Here is an 18,334-nt window from a genome sequence, read left to right on the forward strand (position 1 = left end):
AAATGATAGTGACACTATAGGCAACATATTTGTTTAGATAATTATACAAATTATCAAGACACAAGTTTGATATTAATTTCTCTGGTCTTTTAAACATACTGTGTCAAATGTTTGTTTTTCACCAAAGAAAAGTTAGTGGTCACAAAGAAGTCACAGTTTACAGACACAGGTCTTCATGCCAATAAATAAAATGAGTACAAATATATATTGTTGACATTTGTGTTTCTTGTTGATGAAGACATTTTTGTCTTATTTAAAAAGAAATGTCAGCGGTGGGTAAAAAACAATGTGCAGACCCAGAATATTTTCACATCTACATCTGTGAACTCAGGATTTATTTCAACAAAGCCACAGCTGACTGTGGAAAGACAAACCACGACTGTCCAGTAAAGTCCAGCAAAAGAAAGAAACTTAAAGTCAGATATCAAAGTATTTCCTTTCTTGACTCTTTGAATTTATTTTGTTCATTTATTACACTAAAACAAAGCAAACTTACTGCTCTAATACCACTATGGGGGGCTATTGCCAGTAAAAAATGGTATTACAGTACAGGACAGACAGGGCTAGCTGCTTAACATGCTAACTTCAGTAAACACCTCTGCAACACAATACAGATATGTTGTTGACAAAATGTCAATATAATGGTTTTTTCATATTCTGTTGACAATTTTAGTTCATTTTTTGAATGTTTTAAACTGAAAGCTTAAAAAATGAGTGTTATAAACTACACATTTTAAAATGTAATTAGTAAGTTAAAGTAGCCTTTCCAACCCTGGAACCCCTGGATACACACTAATATATCAGTCAAGTGAGACCTCTGACCTCTAATCAGAGTTTGTCCCTGTCTGAGTAATGAACATCACCATGCAGTCTGTTTGCTGAGCATGAATGAGGGATAGTTTCAGAAATATGATCATACATCTCATTGACTGTACAGACTGTAATTACAGTTTCTGTCCATAAGATGTCACAGTGTTCCTTAAATCCAGAGAGTGTTGAATCGGCTCTGTGAATACACTGTGTGAATAAGATGTTTTTGTCTAAAGCGACTTACAGTAATTCATACATACATTCATACACTGATGGCGGTGGCTGCCGTGCAAGGTGCCGACCAGCACATCAGGAGCAGTTTGGGGTTCAGTATCTTGCCCAAGGACACTTCGACATGCAGACCAGGGGAATCGAACCAGAGCCCTTCCGCTGGCTCTACCCCTGAGGGCACATCTGGAACAGGAAGAGTCCAACATCAAGCACTGCTGTTGGGACACCATATCTGTACACGCACACACTTTTATCTTAAAGTAGATCACAACAAAAAACAGCAACAGAGAGTTATGAAACATGTTTTATTGTACCAAGAGTTCCACCTGAGACAGATGACAGGAGATATTGACACAAACTTTTCAAAAGCAAGATATCAAAACACCAAAAAACACTTGAACACCATGCAAGGACTCATTTTTAAGTCTTGCATTTAATCATACTCTGCATTCTCATACCATTTTTAAGTCAGCAGATGGCGGTATATCGACTTGTTATCCACAGCACTAAAGTCATTTGAGAACATGTTGTTCACCCTCAGTGACCTTTTGCAGTACCGATCAGCAACCAGAACTTGAACACCTAGATTAATAAGTAAAATATAATATAATTAAAAGTAGTATAAGTAAGTATAAATGCCACACTGTGAAATACTCCACTCCGTTTGTGAGTATGAACAGAAAAATGTGCTCAAAATGTCAAAAGCTAACAAACTCATAAGGTAGAAAACTGGTCCCTGTCAGTATTTACTGTTATATATCAGGGTTTTGGATTAATATGACCGATGATCAGTGTGTATGATGTATTTCATGATGTTAGAAAAACAGCCCCGTCTGCAGCTTGGCGACAATGCATTCGCCAGAAGTGGGATTATCAGTCAGACAAAGACAAACAGAAAAATACATTTCCTTGTTCCGTGTGTGAACAGACAAACAGGTTTGACATTACCGTCAAGTAAATGGCTCTCGTGTGATTAGAGAGGTTCTAGCTTTGTTCCAGTTTTTACCGTGTGTTTAAAAAAGCCTGCTAATCCTTTAATGAAATGTTTAAATCTGCCCTTCGGGTGGAATCCAAAGTAGAAACAGTGATTGAGGTATGTTGTTTGATATATGGACTATGATGACACATCAAGGAAGACAGAGCAACCCCAGTTTGGTATGTTGACATCATTTTCAGAAGAAACTCCAGAGCATGTCTTTCGTAAACATTCACACCCTGTTGTTATTACTGGCAAAGCCAACAGTTATCACCTTAACATCTGCCAGCTCTATCTCACACACCACCATGCATACCAGCGGTGCTTGTTTAAAGAGGGGACCTTTTAACCCAAGCGTGAGTCAGCTAGTCAAGTACTGTCCTCCCTTCAAAATACAATATGCTCTACTAGTTCATTGCTCAGGTCACTCCTGTTCAGATGCAACACCCTACCTATATATATATATATATATACGATATTAATTCAGTTTCTATTAGTCAACATATTTATACATCAAGTGCATCAGTATGATTTTGAATGTATTTATTTACAAGCATTTATTTATTTATTTATTTTATTGATTAAATGTTGTATTAAATGGATCATTTTTGCCCACATTAAAACCATTATACCCAGTTTAGCCGGTTAGCTCCTGTTAGCTTCAGCAACCACTTTCTGTCTTTTTGCTCTTCACATAGTTTTGTTCTTTATCTGAGGAACGTCTTTAGAATAAAATTCCTGCCAACGTAACTCTGAATTAACCAGATAGTTGCTGTCGTTAACGCAGTCTCTTCACTTTGGTGTTGAGTAGGCTAGCTAATAAACCAAGCAAACAACCCTGTGCAGGCCTAGCTACTTATCCAGGCAGGTAGCATGTGCAGCCTTGTTAATAAAACGAAGATGCTAATTTGTGTGTTTTCCCGTCCTTATGCTGCGTTTATCACAGTTACAGTTGATGATGAATTACTTTGACGTTGTTTCTATAGCTAACAAGAGCTAACTGGCTAAATCTGGTAACCGTAGAGCTTAACTTGAGCTCAGTTGTTAGCTACTAGCTTAGGGGCCTGATTTACCACTGTGATAAAATGTGACATAAAATAAAAAATGACATTATTGGGGATCATTGCCATTATAAGGTACAAGCTGGATTTTGAATGAGGGCATTTTGAAATAAAAATGTTATTCTATGTATGAAGGAAGTTTTATAGAAGCCTATGATTATGGAACTAGGAAGATAGATATAACATTTTATGCAACAAGTTGTGCTTTACTAATTTCCTGAATTATTTCACAAATATTTTTTTCATTTAGCCTATATCATTTCCACAATTCATTAATGTCAGCCTCAGTACTCAAATTACTGCATCAGAAAACCTTTACCTGTTTTGCAAGTGCTTTATTGTTCATTTATCATTTCGAAGCAAAATGTACATAGCAACAGATATTTAGTGCAAATATTTTTTCACATGAAAACAGCCAGTGACACTCTCAGGAATGAATAAACTCTTTTTGTACATTGGGACTACTTCACAGCATTTTTTTTTTTTTTTTTTTTTTTACAAGTGCACAGTGTAAAAAACAGTAATGACAGCAGTTCTCACTAGACTACCACCATGCTTATTGCATTTAACTGGTCTGAATCCATTCAACAGTCCAACACTCTTTGTTATAACATAATAGTTTAGTATGATGGTTAATGCTGAAAAACATCAGTTATGTCTGCGTGACAAAAAGCGATCATATTGTGATTTGATGATTCATAGTTAAAGTTTAGTAAACAACCACAACAACAACACATAGGTGGTATTGACAACAATTACCACCAGATCTATCTCCATATAATACACTGGTGGAGACAAAAAGGGGAGAAAGGTCACATGTGGAGGAGCGGTTAGACTGAACAGCAGTCCTGATGCGGTCATGTTTTTCTACTGTCGCAGATGCATTGGTCTTGGATAATCATAGATGTCCTCGTTTCCCCATGTGCCCGTGCGAGAGTCCAGCCAGCTGCTTTCAGGGAAGTCCTCGATTATCCCCTCTGCCTCCTCCTCTTCACTGGATGCTACCACATCTTCCTCCTCTAAGTTTTCTTGTCCAGTGCTGTCCCCCCTCAGACGAGACCTTTCATCTATCTTGTCCCTGGAGTTGCACAACTTGCAGACCCTCAGTTTCTTAGTTGGATGGATGTGGTCAATCACCACTTTGTCTTTGGAGCAGGAATGGCACACCAAAAAGCCGCATTTTCGGCAGTGGTGTCGACGTTTGGTCGGTGATAAGTTTTTGAAACAGCGCATGCACTTATAGGCGGCTTGGTCTGGGATCCAGGTCACAGCAAAGGTGGAGCCAGGTTGGCGGCTGCCGCCCTGCAGCAGGCTCAACCGGTTGTCTTCGATGTGCTCCATCCAGGCCTGCTTCTCCCCCACTGACGGGGCAGACACGAAGAAGGACTTGCATGGTGTACGGATCAGCCATTGGTTCTTCAGTTCCACACCGTCCTCCATGTCCTCCAACTGGATGTCCTCTGAAACGACAGTGAGGATGGCATAATGAAAACAATGCAAAAATCATCATACAGAATTAGGCAACTTTTGTTATCACTGACTGTGGTGAAATTGGATCATATTTTATGGATAAAAGGTGGTTTGAAGAGATGAGGTAGATGAGCTGCTCACCTAGAGGGATGATCTTCATATTTTTGTGCCAGTGGCCGTTCACAATGATGCTGCCGTACACCAGCACATCGTTGAAGAGGAAGAAAACCTTCGGCTGTGGCTTCCGACGGCCCCGCTTCATCAGGCGGCCCTGTCCTATCAGAACCCGACCTGGTTTGGACAGAGGCCTCCCTGATGCACGAAACGAGCTCTCCACTGCCTTGATCCGCTCACAGTTCTCCTTGTTAAATGTCAACAGGTCCATCGCGGTGACCTTATACCCGTCTGAGCACTGGGATCACACATGAACAAAGTGCCCTCTGCAGCAGGAGGAGTGGATTTTTATAAGGCCTTTTTGTCTGATGACGCAAAGTGGGACTTTCCAAATATAGACTGACAACAAACACGTTATACGAGAAGTCAGAGAGAGGGAGAGGCATGGGGAAGCACCATGCAACACATTTAGATCTTTCTTTGTCTGCAAATTCAGAGAAAGTAATGACGTGAAACTTAGTTAGGTACTTTTTTGACATACCTGTGCTTAACTAGTGTATTGGCATTTTTATAGCCACCTACTTAATGCTTCTACTGTGCTACATTTCAGAGGAAAACACTGCATTTTTGTCTCTATTAATACAGATACAGTTGCTAGTTTAATTTTTGGAAAATGTATTTCCATACAAAGCATATGATCAGCTTGTATAATACAGTACATTATTGTAGATTAAACAACAGCATATAAAGCATCACCTCAATCAAAAAGAACATTAAAATGATGACTTTCATTAATGCATTCACAATAATGATCCAGTAATATAATAAAAAAAACACTAATAGGCTGCTCTTCATGAGTACTTTTTGATGCTTTAAGTTCACTTTATTTGTAATATGTTGAATCTTGCACACTGCTTTTTATGACATACTTACTACTCCTGTAAGAGTCTAAAGCTAGACTAGCAGCTGTGAGCCTGTACGTAAAGCTACAGCAGAACATTGAGCTCAGTGCTGACATTGCCATGCTAAAATGCCTCAGTGTCAATGCTAACATGCTCATATTGAGCAGGGAGAATGTTGATCATGCTTACAAGAGTAGTTTAGCATTAACGTTAAATTACAGCTGAGGCCGATGGGAAAGATCTTGTCATCATGCCAGCAGGTTTGAGCTGATTATGGCCATATATGAAAAGTCAGAGGATCACCAAAGCTATTACAATCCATCCTGAAGGGAACATGAATGTCAGTACCAAAGTTCAAGTCCAGAAGTTATTGAAATAGCCTACTTCCATCTGGACCAATGTGGATATAATGGCCAGTTTCCAGGATACAATGTGAGCAGTTAACCACAGACACGTCCCAGGTTGATGTTTGTACCAAACGTGGCATATCACGCTCACATTATTTGCTTATTAGCCACCATTCACATCAGGAGGTGGAGGGGGTGACTGCCAAACGGCCAACCACAGATTGAGTCACATCACCGGATATTTAAGGATATAAGGAGACATGCAGACATTTGTGACCATTTTCATAGCGACCAAAACTGGTATTTTGAGTAAAACCATGATGTTTTCCTGACCCTAACTGTGTTGTTTTTTAAACCTAACCAGAGCATAAGCACAGTGTGAAACCAGCCTAAAAAAACAGCTGCATGTCTTCTGTCATCATCACTTTCTGGTCACCAGTGAGACTATTATACAATGTCTGGCAAACATGCCCATGGCAAAATGTAAGGGGAACTCCAAGGGGGAAATGCTGGCTGAACACAAGTGCTGGTTCACAGTGTAGGATTTCATCCGGTTATGGAAACGGATAACTTAGTATAAGGACTGGAAACAGGTGCAAAGGTGACAAAATAAACCAACCAGCCCATCTAAAGCGGACTAATTAACGTGTCGCAAACAAAGTGTGCAAACCAGTGGAGGCTCCAGGTCGTTGGCTTTCATCCAAGAAATAGTCTGGCATGAACTACAATTCACTGTTTACTGGAGGTTACAAGTGAAACAGCAAAGTTAGATGTGTACCTGCTGTTTCCCCCTGTGTCCAGTGTTTGTGCTAAGCTAAGCTAAGCTAAACTAACAGTCTGCAAGCTGTAGCTAGTCTTATTAGTTTGTGTTTTGTTGACAGTTGTTATATCATGCTAATCTTATCACTGTTTCTTTTTCTCTGTTATCTGTCACACTACATTGGTAAAGAGACAGAAGATACAGTGATTTGGGACAAGGAAGGAGTTTCATCTGAGATACAGTTCATGATAGACTTGTCTGACTGGATACTTTAGAGCACTGACTGTAAACTTCAACTTCTTGAATCTTTTCCTTTGTAGCTGCATCCTCATTCCTTAGCCTTCTCGGACACTCTGTCCATCTCTGTGGACAGCTAACACTCTGATAACACTTGGGTTCTTCCCCACAGTTTCTGCCACTGCACAACTCATCTCCACATTTACCACAAATATATCTACACACAAGCGAGTTGTGTCTGCACTGAATGGGTTTAGGAACAAAAGGCCTCTCTGGGTAACTGATGATCCATGAACACTTTGTCCAGCAAGAGTTCTGATTAAAAAAGGAACAGAACAGATCTTGTTCCACACATCTCTCTGTCCTTCAACCAACTCTTAAAATCTACTTGCATCCATCGTATATTATCCTCCATCAATAATGCTCAATTGGCCAAAAAGCCGCTGAAAAGGGCTGACTAGCGCCAACGTTGCAGGAGACACTTCAACAACTAAGGCCATAGACGCTCATCTATTTTGCTGCAAATGGGATCATAATTTACCAAATGAATATCACGCCGTGTTGAAGAAGACTTCAAACTAGCAATTGAGACCATAATCTCGTTAGGAAGCTGTTTACTGAGGTATTAAATCGAGTGAGAAGTGGGGTCATTTCCCCATAAGCTTACGTACAATCTGACTTCTTTGTGAAACCAGTGGAGATGCTCCCTGCTGGGAGCACTGCTCTGCACAGTGTCACCAAATCTCATATCTCATATTCAAATTTAAAGCTTAGAGCAAGACTCTTGCGTTACTTCTTTGAGAGTTACATCACTGCACCGCCTCCATTGCAGTGGGATCCATGCATGCAAGGGATAAACAAAAACAACATGTCCGACAGCGCTGACGTGGTTTGCAGTGCATCATTAAGTATAAAGGTTGGAAGACATTAGGATTTTAGCTGGATCGGTAGCACGATGGTGACACTCACTTCAGTCTTTCATGAAGTATATAGCAGACATACTTCCCAGGGAAGTACCGTCACTTTTAAAGAAATGGCTTTTTTAAAATTATGATGGAAAATAAATGACTATGGTAAACAAATGTTAAGAACTGTATCAGACTGAATAGGCAATTGTTCCCTATTAAGAATGTATCGTCCCTGAATGATATCGGAGCCATTGTATCTTGATGCATATCGAATCGTCATACAAGGAAGAGATGCACACACATCAGCACTGGCTTCATTTTTCAGACCAGTAAGCTCCGTACATATTTCATTTCAATACACAGTTATTCATAAGGCCTTCTCCAGCTGTGTCTGTGACACACATCCAACTATGACTAATCCACTTATTTTAACATCAGCTAGACTGACATCGCCAAGTTGTTCTTAATCCGACTTGTGACTTCATTGGTGGCTTCTGCTGTGAGTAGTGCAGAGAAATATGACTATTAAGAGTAAGCTTTCATTGACTTTTTTGGAAAACATGGAAATTAAAGACACATGTGCCCTGAATCACACTTCACTTTCATCTGGAAGCCAAAGATGCTACAGTAAGTTGCACAGTTCAAGAAAACAGATTATGTGAGCTGTGGGAAGTGAAAAGTGAGTCCTAACTGTAAAACTGTATTGTTTGAAAAAGTATACAATGCACTATGGATTGGCTATTTATTGTATGAATTGTGGTGTCTTGTAAGCCCATGGCTGTATGCATGACACACTCATTCTCTGCAACTGCTGAAGGACTCTTCACATCACTGGATGTCACAGCAGGGACATCTAGTGGCCACAGCTTGTCAAAGCAGGAAGTTAGAGAGTAAATATTGTGTTCAGTCATCCAGGATCAGATTGAGCAAACACACAGCAGAGTTTCATTTGTCTTTATTACATTTCAGCACACTACTCTACAGGTAAGGAGAAATTATCGAATCACATTGGATGGAAAAATAAATTCACATGAAGATATTATTCCTCCTGCTCCACTCGCACACGTCTGCTTCCATCTTTACCCCCCACATCTCACACTTTTTAATCTGTACATGCTTTGGAAATCTTTTCTCATGCTTTTGGGCTTAACTATAAAGAAAAAAGTAGAGCTCAAAGGTGATAATCCTAATAATAATGATAATAAAAGATAGCTGTTATGAGCCATCAGTTGTCGTGGTTTGGCTTCTAGTAGGGGATTGGTCCGTAGTAGGCGGTGTAGGCAGCAATTATTCCCTCGGTGTCCATCATGTCCTCACAAGCCAGGTTGGCCTCACACACTTCTCTCAGGCTGAGTGGAGAGAGAGGAAGAGGGTTGATCACAGAGCGGCAACACTATAATCAATGTTTGTCTCAAGAGATCACCCAGCAACACTATGAGGACATCAGACACATCAGTACACATACTGTACATGCTGTTTGATCTAATAGGTCATCTTATAGGTGATGTGAGTATAAAAGGGGATTTGAAATACCTCTCCAGCTGAGTCAGGGACAACTGTCCAGCTGCTCTCTTCTGTCTCACCACTGAGGAGGCCTGATCCCTCTCCACGAACATACCTGCACATCATGCACATTAAATTCAACTTTGTCTCATTGTGTAAACACACAAGATGTCTATCAAACAACCAAAACCAAATGCATGTGGAAAATTCCAGTTTCAATTAGCAGAGGTGGCAAAAGTACACACTGAAGTACAATGATATCCCTCAGATGCATCAAAAACTAAAGTAACAAGCCTGTTTTTCAGATTGGTATTAAACAAAATATTGGGTTAATAATTATAATCTAATAATCAGGAACTTACATTTTTTGATTTTGGCAACATCTTTTGGACAAAAGATGACGATGGTGAAACAAAGTAAACTTTGTATTAGTGCTGTGCTACCAGACTACTGTGAGAGCCCTCAATTCATCCTCTGCACTCAGCCATAAAAATAGCAAGGATATCTATAACAATTCTACAGAAACAGCCAGTGTGCTCACTGATGGTCTCGTTTGCTTATGTAGGTCAAACAGAGGGATCAGATTTAAGTTGAGACTGTTTCAGCAACACTTAAAAGTTTCCTTAATAGAGGCAGCATCTGAAAACCTTTGGACATTTTCTAACCAATCTTCAAGTTCAGTATTTAAAGTTGAGTTAAATGGACTCAGATTAAAGGTGCACTATGTAGTTTTGGGGAGGAAACTTTCATCAGAAGAGAAAGATCTTCATTGGGTGATGTTCTTCTGCCTAAACAAACCAATAAAACAAACTGACCTTAAAGGACAACACAGTTTCATACTGTTTTACTTTGTTTGTATTTGGCAGACCCTGCCATCTTCTAGCTTCAGAAAGTGTTCTGGGGACCTTATTTTCCTCTGAGAACAGCTTGTTTGTTCATATATGGATAAAATAAATATTTCGTTTGTATTATTACTAATTAATATTGTAAATATTTAAATTCTGAGTTTGAATTTCCTCTCCAAAACTACATAGTGCCCCTTTAATGTAACACTGATGATATAGTCAAAAATCATGGTCTTACCCTCATCAGCAGGGTTGTCACTGGCAGGCTGGGAGCCAGTGGAGGCATCTGAGGGAAAAAATATGAATAATGATGATTTCTTTTGTTCCTTTTCCTCTTCCTTCCTTTTGATGCAACTTCTACAACTGTTTTAATGAAGAGCTTTTCTAATAAACACTGCTGTGCAGTTCCTACCTGAGGTCAGACAGATGACTGCCAGGGAGCAGAGAACCAGGATGGCCAGAGTCTTCATCTTTCAGCTTCTTTCTTTACCGTCTGTATTATACCAAGCAATAAGTCGGACTTCCAGCTCTGTCACTCCTCTCCTTCTCTTTCTCTTACACATATATATACATAAATACACACTCGCTTTATAGATGTGGCCCTCACTGTGACATGGGCATGTGATTGGTTAAGGAATCATGTATCACACTCCCACACAGATGCAGAGATACACACCTCCACAAACATCATGTATACAACTACTGATTTTATATGTGCGTTTGCATCAATGGACACACACACAGAATGCTTCCAAAAGGAGGGTATTTGTTTTAAAGCATAGGTGATGAGACAACAAATGTGGGCGACTCACAGCCATAAATATCAGAGACTGGGATGTGTTTCAATGAAAAATATTTTACACCAGACACCAGATTGTCCTTGTGAATCATTGCTTGCATGTTCCGTCTTCTACATCTTGTGCAAAGACGAAGAAAAAGCAGTAAAAAAATGCATGCAACGCTAAAATAACACCAGAATACTTCCTGTGAGTTTTAAGTGATACAAATAAAAAGTTAGATGAAATCTTAGGAATGCAATGCCAGCCTGCAGCCTGGAGAGGTCAGAGTTTTACAGCGCAACCACAGACTTTTACACGTAGGTCAATAAGAGCATGAGGTAGAGAAAACTGTGTAATGCAAACTGAAAGGGAGAAACCACCGTCCCACAGCATGTGACATGATTTTAATCTGAGGCCTCTCTCTTTTATTGCAGGCCGCAGTGATTTCCTTCATAAAGAAAAGCAACATTTAGAAACAAACCCAGAGTGTTTGAAGATTAGTAGGAGGGTAATTTTAAAATGTGGGAAGATATTTTTACAAAAACAAGTGGGTGGTTTGCCAATAAAGTGGCGGAGAGCTACCAGAGCAGAGTGGAACATGTCATTTCATCTTAATTAAAACACAACACAACACTGAAACTGTGTTTCTGTCATCTTTTTTAATTATTTTGTATTTGCTTGGTTTATTAGTAAGGGCTAAATTCTCGTAATGTTGATACTAAATTACAGTTAAACTGTACTGTTAAATTTCCTAAACCAATCCTTTAATCTTGTTTAATTTATGATATGAAAATGTCTCCTGCTCTTCTTGTTGCTTTTTTTGACTGGATATTTAGATTCTGGACCGGTCCTGACGGTATTATATGGTGTGTAATTTCACCGTCTGGGTCAATGCTGGTGCCTTGTCTTATTTCAAGGACAGACATCAAGGATTCAACCTCAGGACAACTTTAATTGTGCACATTTGCGGCCTTGTGGCTGCATAGGAAAACAAGCATCCAACATGAGGACTGTGCCATGCTGACATCTACAATGTGCTGACCTGTCCTTTTTGTGTGACTGTCTGCAGCAGTGAGGACACTGATACACAGATGTGTGGTGCATCGCTCAGATTCCTTCACACATTACAGAAAACCAGATCTCGACTACATAATGAAATCAGCAGCAATTGTGTGCTTCCAGTGATAAGTGTTCTTGTTTAATCCCTCAACAGGCCAGAGGTGGATACAAACTCAATGCACTTTTCAGAGTTAAATATTGTACTTTTTACTCTGCTATGTATTTGACAAATATAGTTTCCAGTTATTTTGCATATACAGATTTAAAATTGAACACGTATGATAGGCTTTTAAAGTCAAACATTTTGAAACCAGTGTGTCTGAAGCTATTTGGCTTACAGGTGTGTTTACTTCAGGCTGTTTCAGATGTCTGTAAGTTGTCAGCAGCTCCACCACATTTCCTCTTCAGTCGCTTTGGGTCTCAAACAAGTGTATATATATACAAATTAATGGAGATCTGTGCAATAGAACATTTTTTCTTCTTTCCCACCCCATTTATCATCTACCGACAACCACTGGACTATGCAATCATAGCCAATGGCAGTGGTGGAAGAAGTATACAGATTTCTCACTTAATAAATGAGGAATGCACTAACTGATAGTTAACATTAGTTAATGAGTAGATAATGATTAGTTATAAATAAATGAGTGAGAAACAAATGAAGAACAACTTGATAATTAGAGAATAGTTAACAAGTACTTCCATGATTATTCCTATTGAGGACTTTAATCATAGATAATAATTAATAACTGGAGGGCAGACCTGGAGATCCTACATGAAAGAATCATTAGTTAATAATGAAGTCATTAATATCAGTGTCTTGATCATACTGACCACTTTCGTCATGGTGTTTCGTCAGTGGTTTGTGATTAACTCTTACCAGCTGGTGAACAGCACAAAACCAGTAACAACTAATTCATTACTAATTACTTAAAGATTAGTTACTGTTTGTGTTCAACCCGAGTAGTCATACATAATACTGAGTAAATACTAAGTCATCCCTCATTACCTCATCATTATCGTACTATTACTTGTTCCCCTTCAAGTAACGTGGTCTTGAGTGGTTGTTGAGGTCTGAATCATTACTTTATGAGTACCTGTCCATTAGAGAACAAGTGTCCTTTTCCCTTTCGTATCCTCACTAATTTTTCATTCGTTTCATTCGTTAGTCATTAGTAACTCTATAAAATCAGATTTGGAGTAAATCATTAGTTAATAGTTTACTAGCAGATAGTTCCTCATTGGTTACTAGTTCGTCCCCTAGTAACTACTCAAAATGCTGTGTCCCTTATTAAATTCTATTAAATACTACACTACAAGTAAAAGTCCTGCATTTAACACCTTTCTAAAGTAAAAGTATGGACATAAAATCAGTATCAGTAATCAGTAACAAAAGTAAAATTATTCATTGGGCAAGTCTGTCAAGTGTTCCCTGTTTTTGGATCAATATTACTGCTGCACTAATGTGTATGTTACATTTTACTGCTGTAGATGTTTAAGGTTGAGCTAATTTCAGTTATGGACTGTAACTAAGTACATTTACTCAGGTGTTGTACTTAAGTCCAATTTTGAGGTTCTTGTAGTTCATTTACGTATTTCCATTTTCTGCTACTTTATACTTTCATTCTACTTGAATCTGGAGGCAAATATTGTTCTTTATACTCCATTACGTTTGTTTGAACTTTAGTTACTAGTTACTTTGCAGATTGTCTGCTGCATCAGAGTAGCACATTGTGTAAATATGTGTATAATTTTACTTGTACTTTTGATTCTTATGTACATTTACTATCAGATATGTTACAACTTTAACTCAAGTGCTATTCGTATGGGTGACATTGACTTTTACCAAAGTCATTTTTAACACTATATCTTTACATTTATTCAGGTATGACTTTTGGGTTCCCTTTTACAACACTGGTTAATTTTAACTACTTACCATACTGCTGGGTAGTTTAGTGTACAGCAATATATTGTATCATATGGGAACATCATGTGTTTGTAGCATTGAACTTTTTCTCAGTAAAACAGTTTCCAGCTTTGTGATGATGCATTCTCCAGCTAATCCCAGAGGGTTTTTAATTAGTTTATTTAGCTGTAGTAGTATAATACATTTCTGAACCCACAAAGGAACACTTAATCCTTCAGTTAATCACAGACATTCAAAATCAACACATTTAGAGATACACGTTGTTGTTTTTTCACGGAACAGGAAGGGAATGAAAAATTGTAAAGATGTCATGTAACAATTACAATATTTCCCTCTGAGATGTATCGCAGTAGTGAGTTGCATACAATGGAAATATCACATTTACAGTAAAAGTACATGGACTGTTTTTTTCACACAGCTATTCACAGAGTGTTTCGGGAGAGCCAAATGTGATGCGGTGTTACATAACTCTCACAGAAATTGTGTAAATGTTCTTTGTTGCATTTCACCACTGACTAATGGTATATAAAGCAGAAAAATGCTGCTTATGCTTTGATGCATCAGTATAAACTCACAAGCCTTTGTGTAAATCCCTGAAAACAAACAAGGACTACATATTTGTCTAGCTGGTATACCACGTCAGTCTAGCCTTTAAGTGTGAAATTGGCACTGGCGCTGAATACCACATGTTCTCGCACACCCATGTGGTAAACAAATGGCATAAACAGGATTAAGACAAAACCCAATTAAGGGACATTTATTTTTTCAACTGAAAGCAATGAAAATAATCACTGACAGCGGTGTTGGCCCGGATAAATGGGCGGATAGTATTGGTTAGTGGATAGAACGGAAAACATCACATAAAGTTGATAAATGCTGGGCAGGTGTGATAATAGTGGATAAAAGTTATCCTGAGATTACACAAGAGATGAGCCAAGAAGTTATATATGTGTATAATGATGGGCTGCTGTAACATATGAGCCACGCTGGATGCCTCTCTGATTATAAAATGGGTTTTCACATCCAGAAGATGCCACAGAAACAGCTCCATAAATTACACAAAAGTTGTAATAAGTGGAATGAAGGAAGGCACATTCATTTCCAGACGATAATGATAATTCTGCATTCGACAGACAGATACTCTAGTATCGGCGAACGGCGGCTGGTTTCTGAGGTGTATTTCGGGCGCCAAAGTATCTCTGGTAGGCCTGCTGGAAGCCGTGGTGATAGGCGTAGAAGCGACAGGCAGAGTAGTCCTCACAGGCCTCTGCACGCCTCTCCGCTGGCGACTTCACCCTCCTGGCGAGGAGAGTGGAGGGGAGAGCGGATATTCAGGCAGACAGAGATAGTTAGAGGGGAGGATGGTGAGGACAAGGATGAGAATTGTAATCACAAACAGACTTTTTGTCTTTCTTTTGCTGCATTTTCCCTCAGCTTCAGGCTCTGCGAATGTCTGAAGCATATGCAGATGTTTAATGGTCTAGTTAAGTTTTGTCTTAATTATCTTCTATCCTGAGTGTGCATTTTCTGTGGTCTTACATATGGACAAGATAAAGGAATGTGCCATGTGTGCATGTCTGCGGCTGTGTCTTTTACCTCATGAGGTTGTGATGGTTGAGGCCATTCCCTCTGGGTGGGCTGTATACGTTGCCCCTCTGCGGCGTGATGAATGAGTTGGCTTGGTTCGGGGTCACAATCATATCTGGAACCACAAAACTTTACTAGACAAAAGCCCTTATTTGAATCAGGTCAGGCATGCCCATCGTGCAACTGATCTGAGTCAGGTGAAACAAAGGGTGGGGGAATGTTAGCAGAGGGTAAAACGAGGATTAAATACATGTTCGACTGAAGCTGAGTCAGATTTGTTAGAAGTGCATGCATGTTTTTCCTTGAACGAGAGACAACTTTTAATCACCTTCAATGGATTCTGTGCTTTCATGAGATTCTACGGGAAAAACATGGAACCGGGTTAATCATAAATGTGTAAATCGGATATATTACATGTTATGAATGGATAATGATGATGATCTAAAAGTGAGGATGTCGGGGAGGATCTGTACCATAGCAGAGGCAGACCGAGGCCGCAGCAAAGATTGCCAGAAACTGAAGAAGGCTCCTCATCCTGGGGCTGGAAAAGAGGAGAAAGGTGCTTCAGTGAGTCATGTCAGCACAAAGTTAGAGGGGAAAGAGGAAGAAAAACGAGAGAAGAAGAGAGAAAAAGAGAAAGTGGTTGAGATTGTGAAACTGTGGGCAAACAACAAAGTACCACAAGCTGTAAGTGGCAAACTTTCTAAATCTGTTTCCTGTGGTTTTGTGCATAAGAAGGCTAGAACTGCTCTATAATGAGCTGCCCTGTATACATACATCTGTACATTCTGGCACGCTGGAGGCACAAACACAAACCAAAGTTTTATATATTCATATACATATATATGTATGTATTAATATAAATGTCTAAAGGCACTTTCAGTGCACTGGATTGAAGTCAGAGCCAGTCCACAAACACCATCCAATAGCTGGAGGCTTAGTTTGTAATATAGGAGAATAGCTGTTGACTTACGCAGGGAGATAAGTGGTAATTATAAAGATACAGGTATTCCATGTGGCTCTGCACACACACATCTGCTCTCAATCACATGCACAAGTGGCCTACGGTAAGGTGTGTGACACCTGTACAAACAGCAATCCCAGATGTCTTTTCAGAACCCCTGACACACACGCGTGCACACACGTGCGTGCTTAGTTTGCATGGCTGCACTGCAGAAAAGCTTTCAACCCCATCTACTGTTTGTGGGATTTGGACGAGATTCTGTTTCAGCAGCTCTCCTCTCCCCCATCAATAGCAGCTTTCATTATACATAAACACAGACACACGCACGCACGCACACACACACATACAACTTACTGGCCTATGCTTACACACACACACACACACACACACACACACATACACACACACAGATCTCATAACATCAGCCCCTCAGGCATATCTTGGCTTCAGTTGAACCCAGACTTGGGCACAGAAACAGCGAGCCTCAGGCCCCAGGTTCAGAAAAGCAACTTCCAAAGGCTGGCGACGACTTTTAGATGTGTGTGTGTGTGTGTGTGTGAGTGAGAGAGAGAGAGAGACAGAGAGAGAGAGAGAGAGAGAGAGAGAGAGGTGCTGACAAAAGTGTCTATGAAGTTTATGCCTGTCTGACTCTCAGCAGGGGTCCCGGTGGGTTCATTTTCCCTGCAGGCAGAATGTGTCCACCTCATTGGAAAAAGCCACAGGCATGATGCTCGACAAGCACAGAGGTAACATATGAAGTACTCTTTACACACACAGACGAGTACTGTAGGCCTATTGTGCTGTAAGGATTAAGCACGGCAGCATTATACTAAAAAAATGACAAAAATGCATCTCTAGAGCATCAGCTAATGCATTAAATCAGCAGTTTTTCCCTCGTTTGGCCTGTTCAAAAGATGTAAACTACGTCTACTTTTCACCTGCTGTTAGTTTTAAGAGATTATTTGCTTTAATGTACTCACCGTAAAAAGATAATTATGGAGCGAGAAGTCTTGAAAATATCTCTCTGTGTGTATTCTCTCCCGAGGAATATTTCCTAATTCCTCACAGCAAGGCTTTTATATACTCACCTCTCTTCCCCCCACCCCTTCATTTCTACCCACCACCTCCCCTCAGCCCTCGCCCTCATCTCCTCCCTCCTCATACTATCAGTCCTCTTTTCCACCATTTAATCAGACCAGGGTATTAGCTCACTCTCTCCCCCGACTCCCACGCCTTCACCGAGGCATAAAGAGGGAACAGACGAAAACAAGCAGGAGGTAAACAGAGAGACAGAGAGGGAAGGTGAGGGGAGGTTGGCACGGGGACAACAAACCTGCTTCGTAGCAGGTACATGATAATATTCGCTGCTGTTTGCAATATGAAAAGACCATCCAGCAAACAGATACAACATGGACTGACTCCACCTTTTGGCCCTCATATGTTCTGGAAAACATGTGCAGTGATACTTAGTTTGGTATGTTGGCTGTTGTTTCAGAGAGCAGACTGCACAGATCATTGTTTGAAGGAGGGACTATTCCTTTATCTTTCATGAATGGAAGCTGTGATCTCATACTGCACAGACCATAAACTCTATGATTCTGAGTATAAAACAACATGTCAGTCGCCTGTCCAGAGTGCCTCAGGAATGGAATTTTCTGAATGGGTTTTCGGTTAAATGCCGAAATAAGGTTTGCGGTTAACAGGGACTTAAAAGCCTTTTTTGATATATGTCATGAAATACGTCAGTTGATGCCCCGCGTTTGCAAGTGGCTAAATGAGACTACAGAAGTTGTCAGGGACATTAAACATTATGACGCCGAAAACATAGACTCATGAACTCAACCTTACTTACAA

General features: G+C 39.8%; 3 protein-coding genes across 3 annotated transcripts; all 3 read right to left on the minus strand.

The window, feature by feature from the left end:
* Positions 1–3,474: 3,474 nt before the first annotated feature.
* Positions 3,475–5,266, minus strand: LOC311267955 (pleckstrin homology domain-containing family F member 2-like). The gene is made up of 2 exons (XM_084371225.1): positions 4,690–5,266; positions 3,475–4,538 (listed from the first exon to the last, which is right to left on the minus strand). The coding sequence occupies exons 1-2, from the start codon at positions 4,931–4,933 to the stop codon at positions 3,946–3,948; spliced, it is 837 nt and encodes a 278-aa protein (XP_084227351.1). The 5' UTR covers positions 4,934–5,266; the 3' UTR covers positions 3,475–3,945.
* A 3,488-nt stretch (positions 5,267–8,754) lies between these two features.
* bglap (bone gamma-carboxyglutamate (gla) protein) lies at positions 8,755–10,712 on the minus strand. Its single transcript, XM_084370862.1, has 4 exons — positions 10,577–10,712; positions 10,403–10,450; positions 9,350–9,434; positions 8,755–9,165 (listed from the first exon to the last, which is right to left on the minus strand). Exons 1-4 carry the CDS (start codon positions 10,632–10,634, stop codon positions 9,063–9,065), a joined length of 294 nt encoding a protein of 97 aa, XP_084226988.1. The 5' UTR covers positions 10,635–10,712; the 3' UTR covers positions 8,755–9,062.
* A 3,360-nt stretch (positions 10,713–14,072) lies between these two features.
* mgp (matrix Gla protein) lies at positions 14,073–17,530 on the minus strand. Its single transcript, XM_084370846.1, has 5 exons — positions 17,461–17,530; positions 15,990–16,057; positions 15,845–15,874; positions 15,526–15,631; positions 14,073–15,228 (listed from the first exon to the last, which is right to left on the minus strand). Exons 2-5 carry the CDS (start codon positions 16,048–16,050, stop codon positions 15,072–15,074), a joined length of 354 nt encoding a protein of 117 aa, XP_084226972.1. The 5' UTR covers positions 16,051–16,057; positions 17,461–17,530; the 3' UTR covers positions 14,073–15,071.
* Between the last annotated feature and the right edge of the window lie 804 nt (positions 17,531–18,334).

This window comes from Pagrus pagrus (assembly GCF_965226575.1).
Source record: "Pagrus pagrus genome assembly, chromosome: 13".
NCBI classification, from domain to species: domain Eukaryota; kingdom Metazoa; phylum Chordata; class Actinopteri; order Spariformes; family Sparidae; genus Pagrus; species Pagrus pagrus.

What these genes read in the sequence shown, in the direction of transcription:
- LOC311267955 (XM_084371225.1), bottom strand. Translation starts at nt 4,933, where the DNA reads ATGGACCTGTTGACATTTAACAAGGAGAACTGTGAGCGGATCAAGGCA. An exon ending in TATGAAGATCATCCCTCTAG is followed by an intron (nt 4,539 to 4,689) that starts GTGAGCAGCTCA and finishes CTGTCGTTTCAG; the next exon opens with AGGACATCCAGTTGGAGGAC.
- bglap (XM_084370862.1), bottom strand. Translation starts at nt 10,634, where the DNA reads ATGAAGACTCTGGCCATCCTGGTTCTCTGCTCCCTGGCAGTCATCTGT. An exon ending in TGACAACCCTGCTGATGAGG is followed by an intron (nt 9,435 to 10,402) that starts GTAAGACCATGA and finishes CATGATGTGCAG; the next exon opens with GTATGTTCGTGGAGAGGGAT. An exon ending in TCCCTGACTCAGCTGGAGAG is followed by an intron (nt 9,166 to 9,349) that starts GTATTTCAAATC and finishes CTCTCCACTCAG; the next exon opens with CCTGAGAGAAGTGTGTGAGG.
- mgp (XM_084370846.1), bottom strand. Translation starts at nt 16,050, where the DNA reads ATGAGGAGCCTTCTTCAGTTTCTGGCAATCTTTGCTGCGGCCTCGGTC. An exon ending in CTCGGTCTGCCTCTGCTATG is followed by an intron (nt 15,875 to 15,989) that starts GTACAGATCCTC and finishes TTTTTCCCGTAG; the next exon opens with AATCTCATGAAAGCACAGAA. An exon ending in AACCATCACAACCTCATGAG is followed by an intron (nt 15,229 to 15,525) that starts GTAAAAGACACA and finishes TCTCCTCGCCAG; the next exon opens with GAGGGTGAAGTCGCCAGCGG.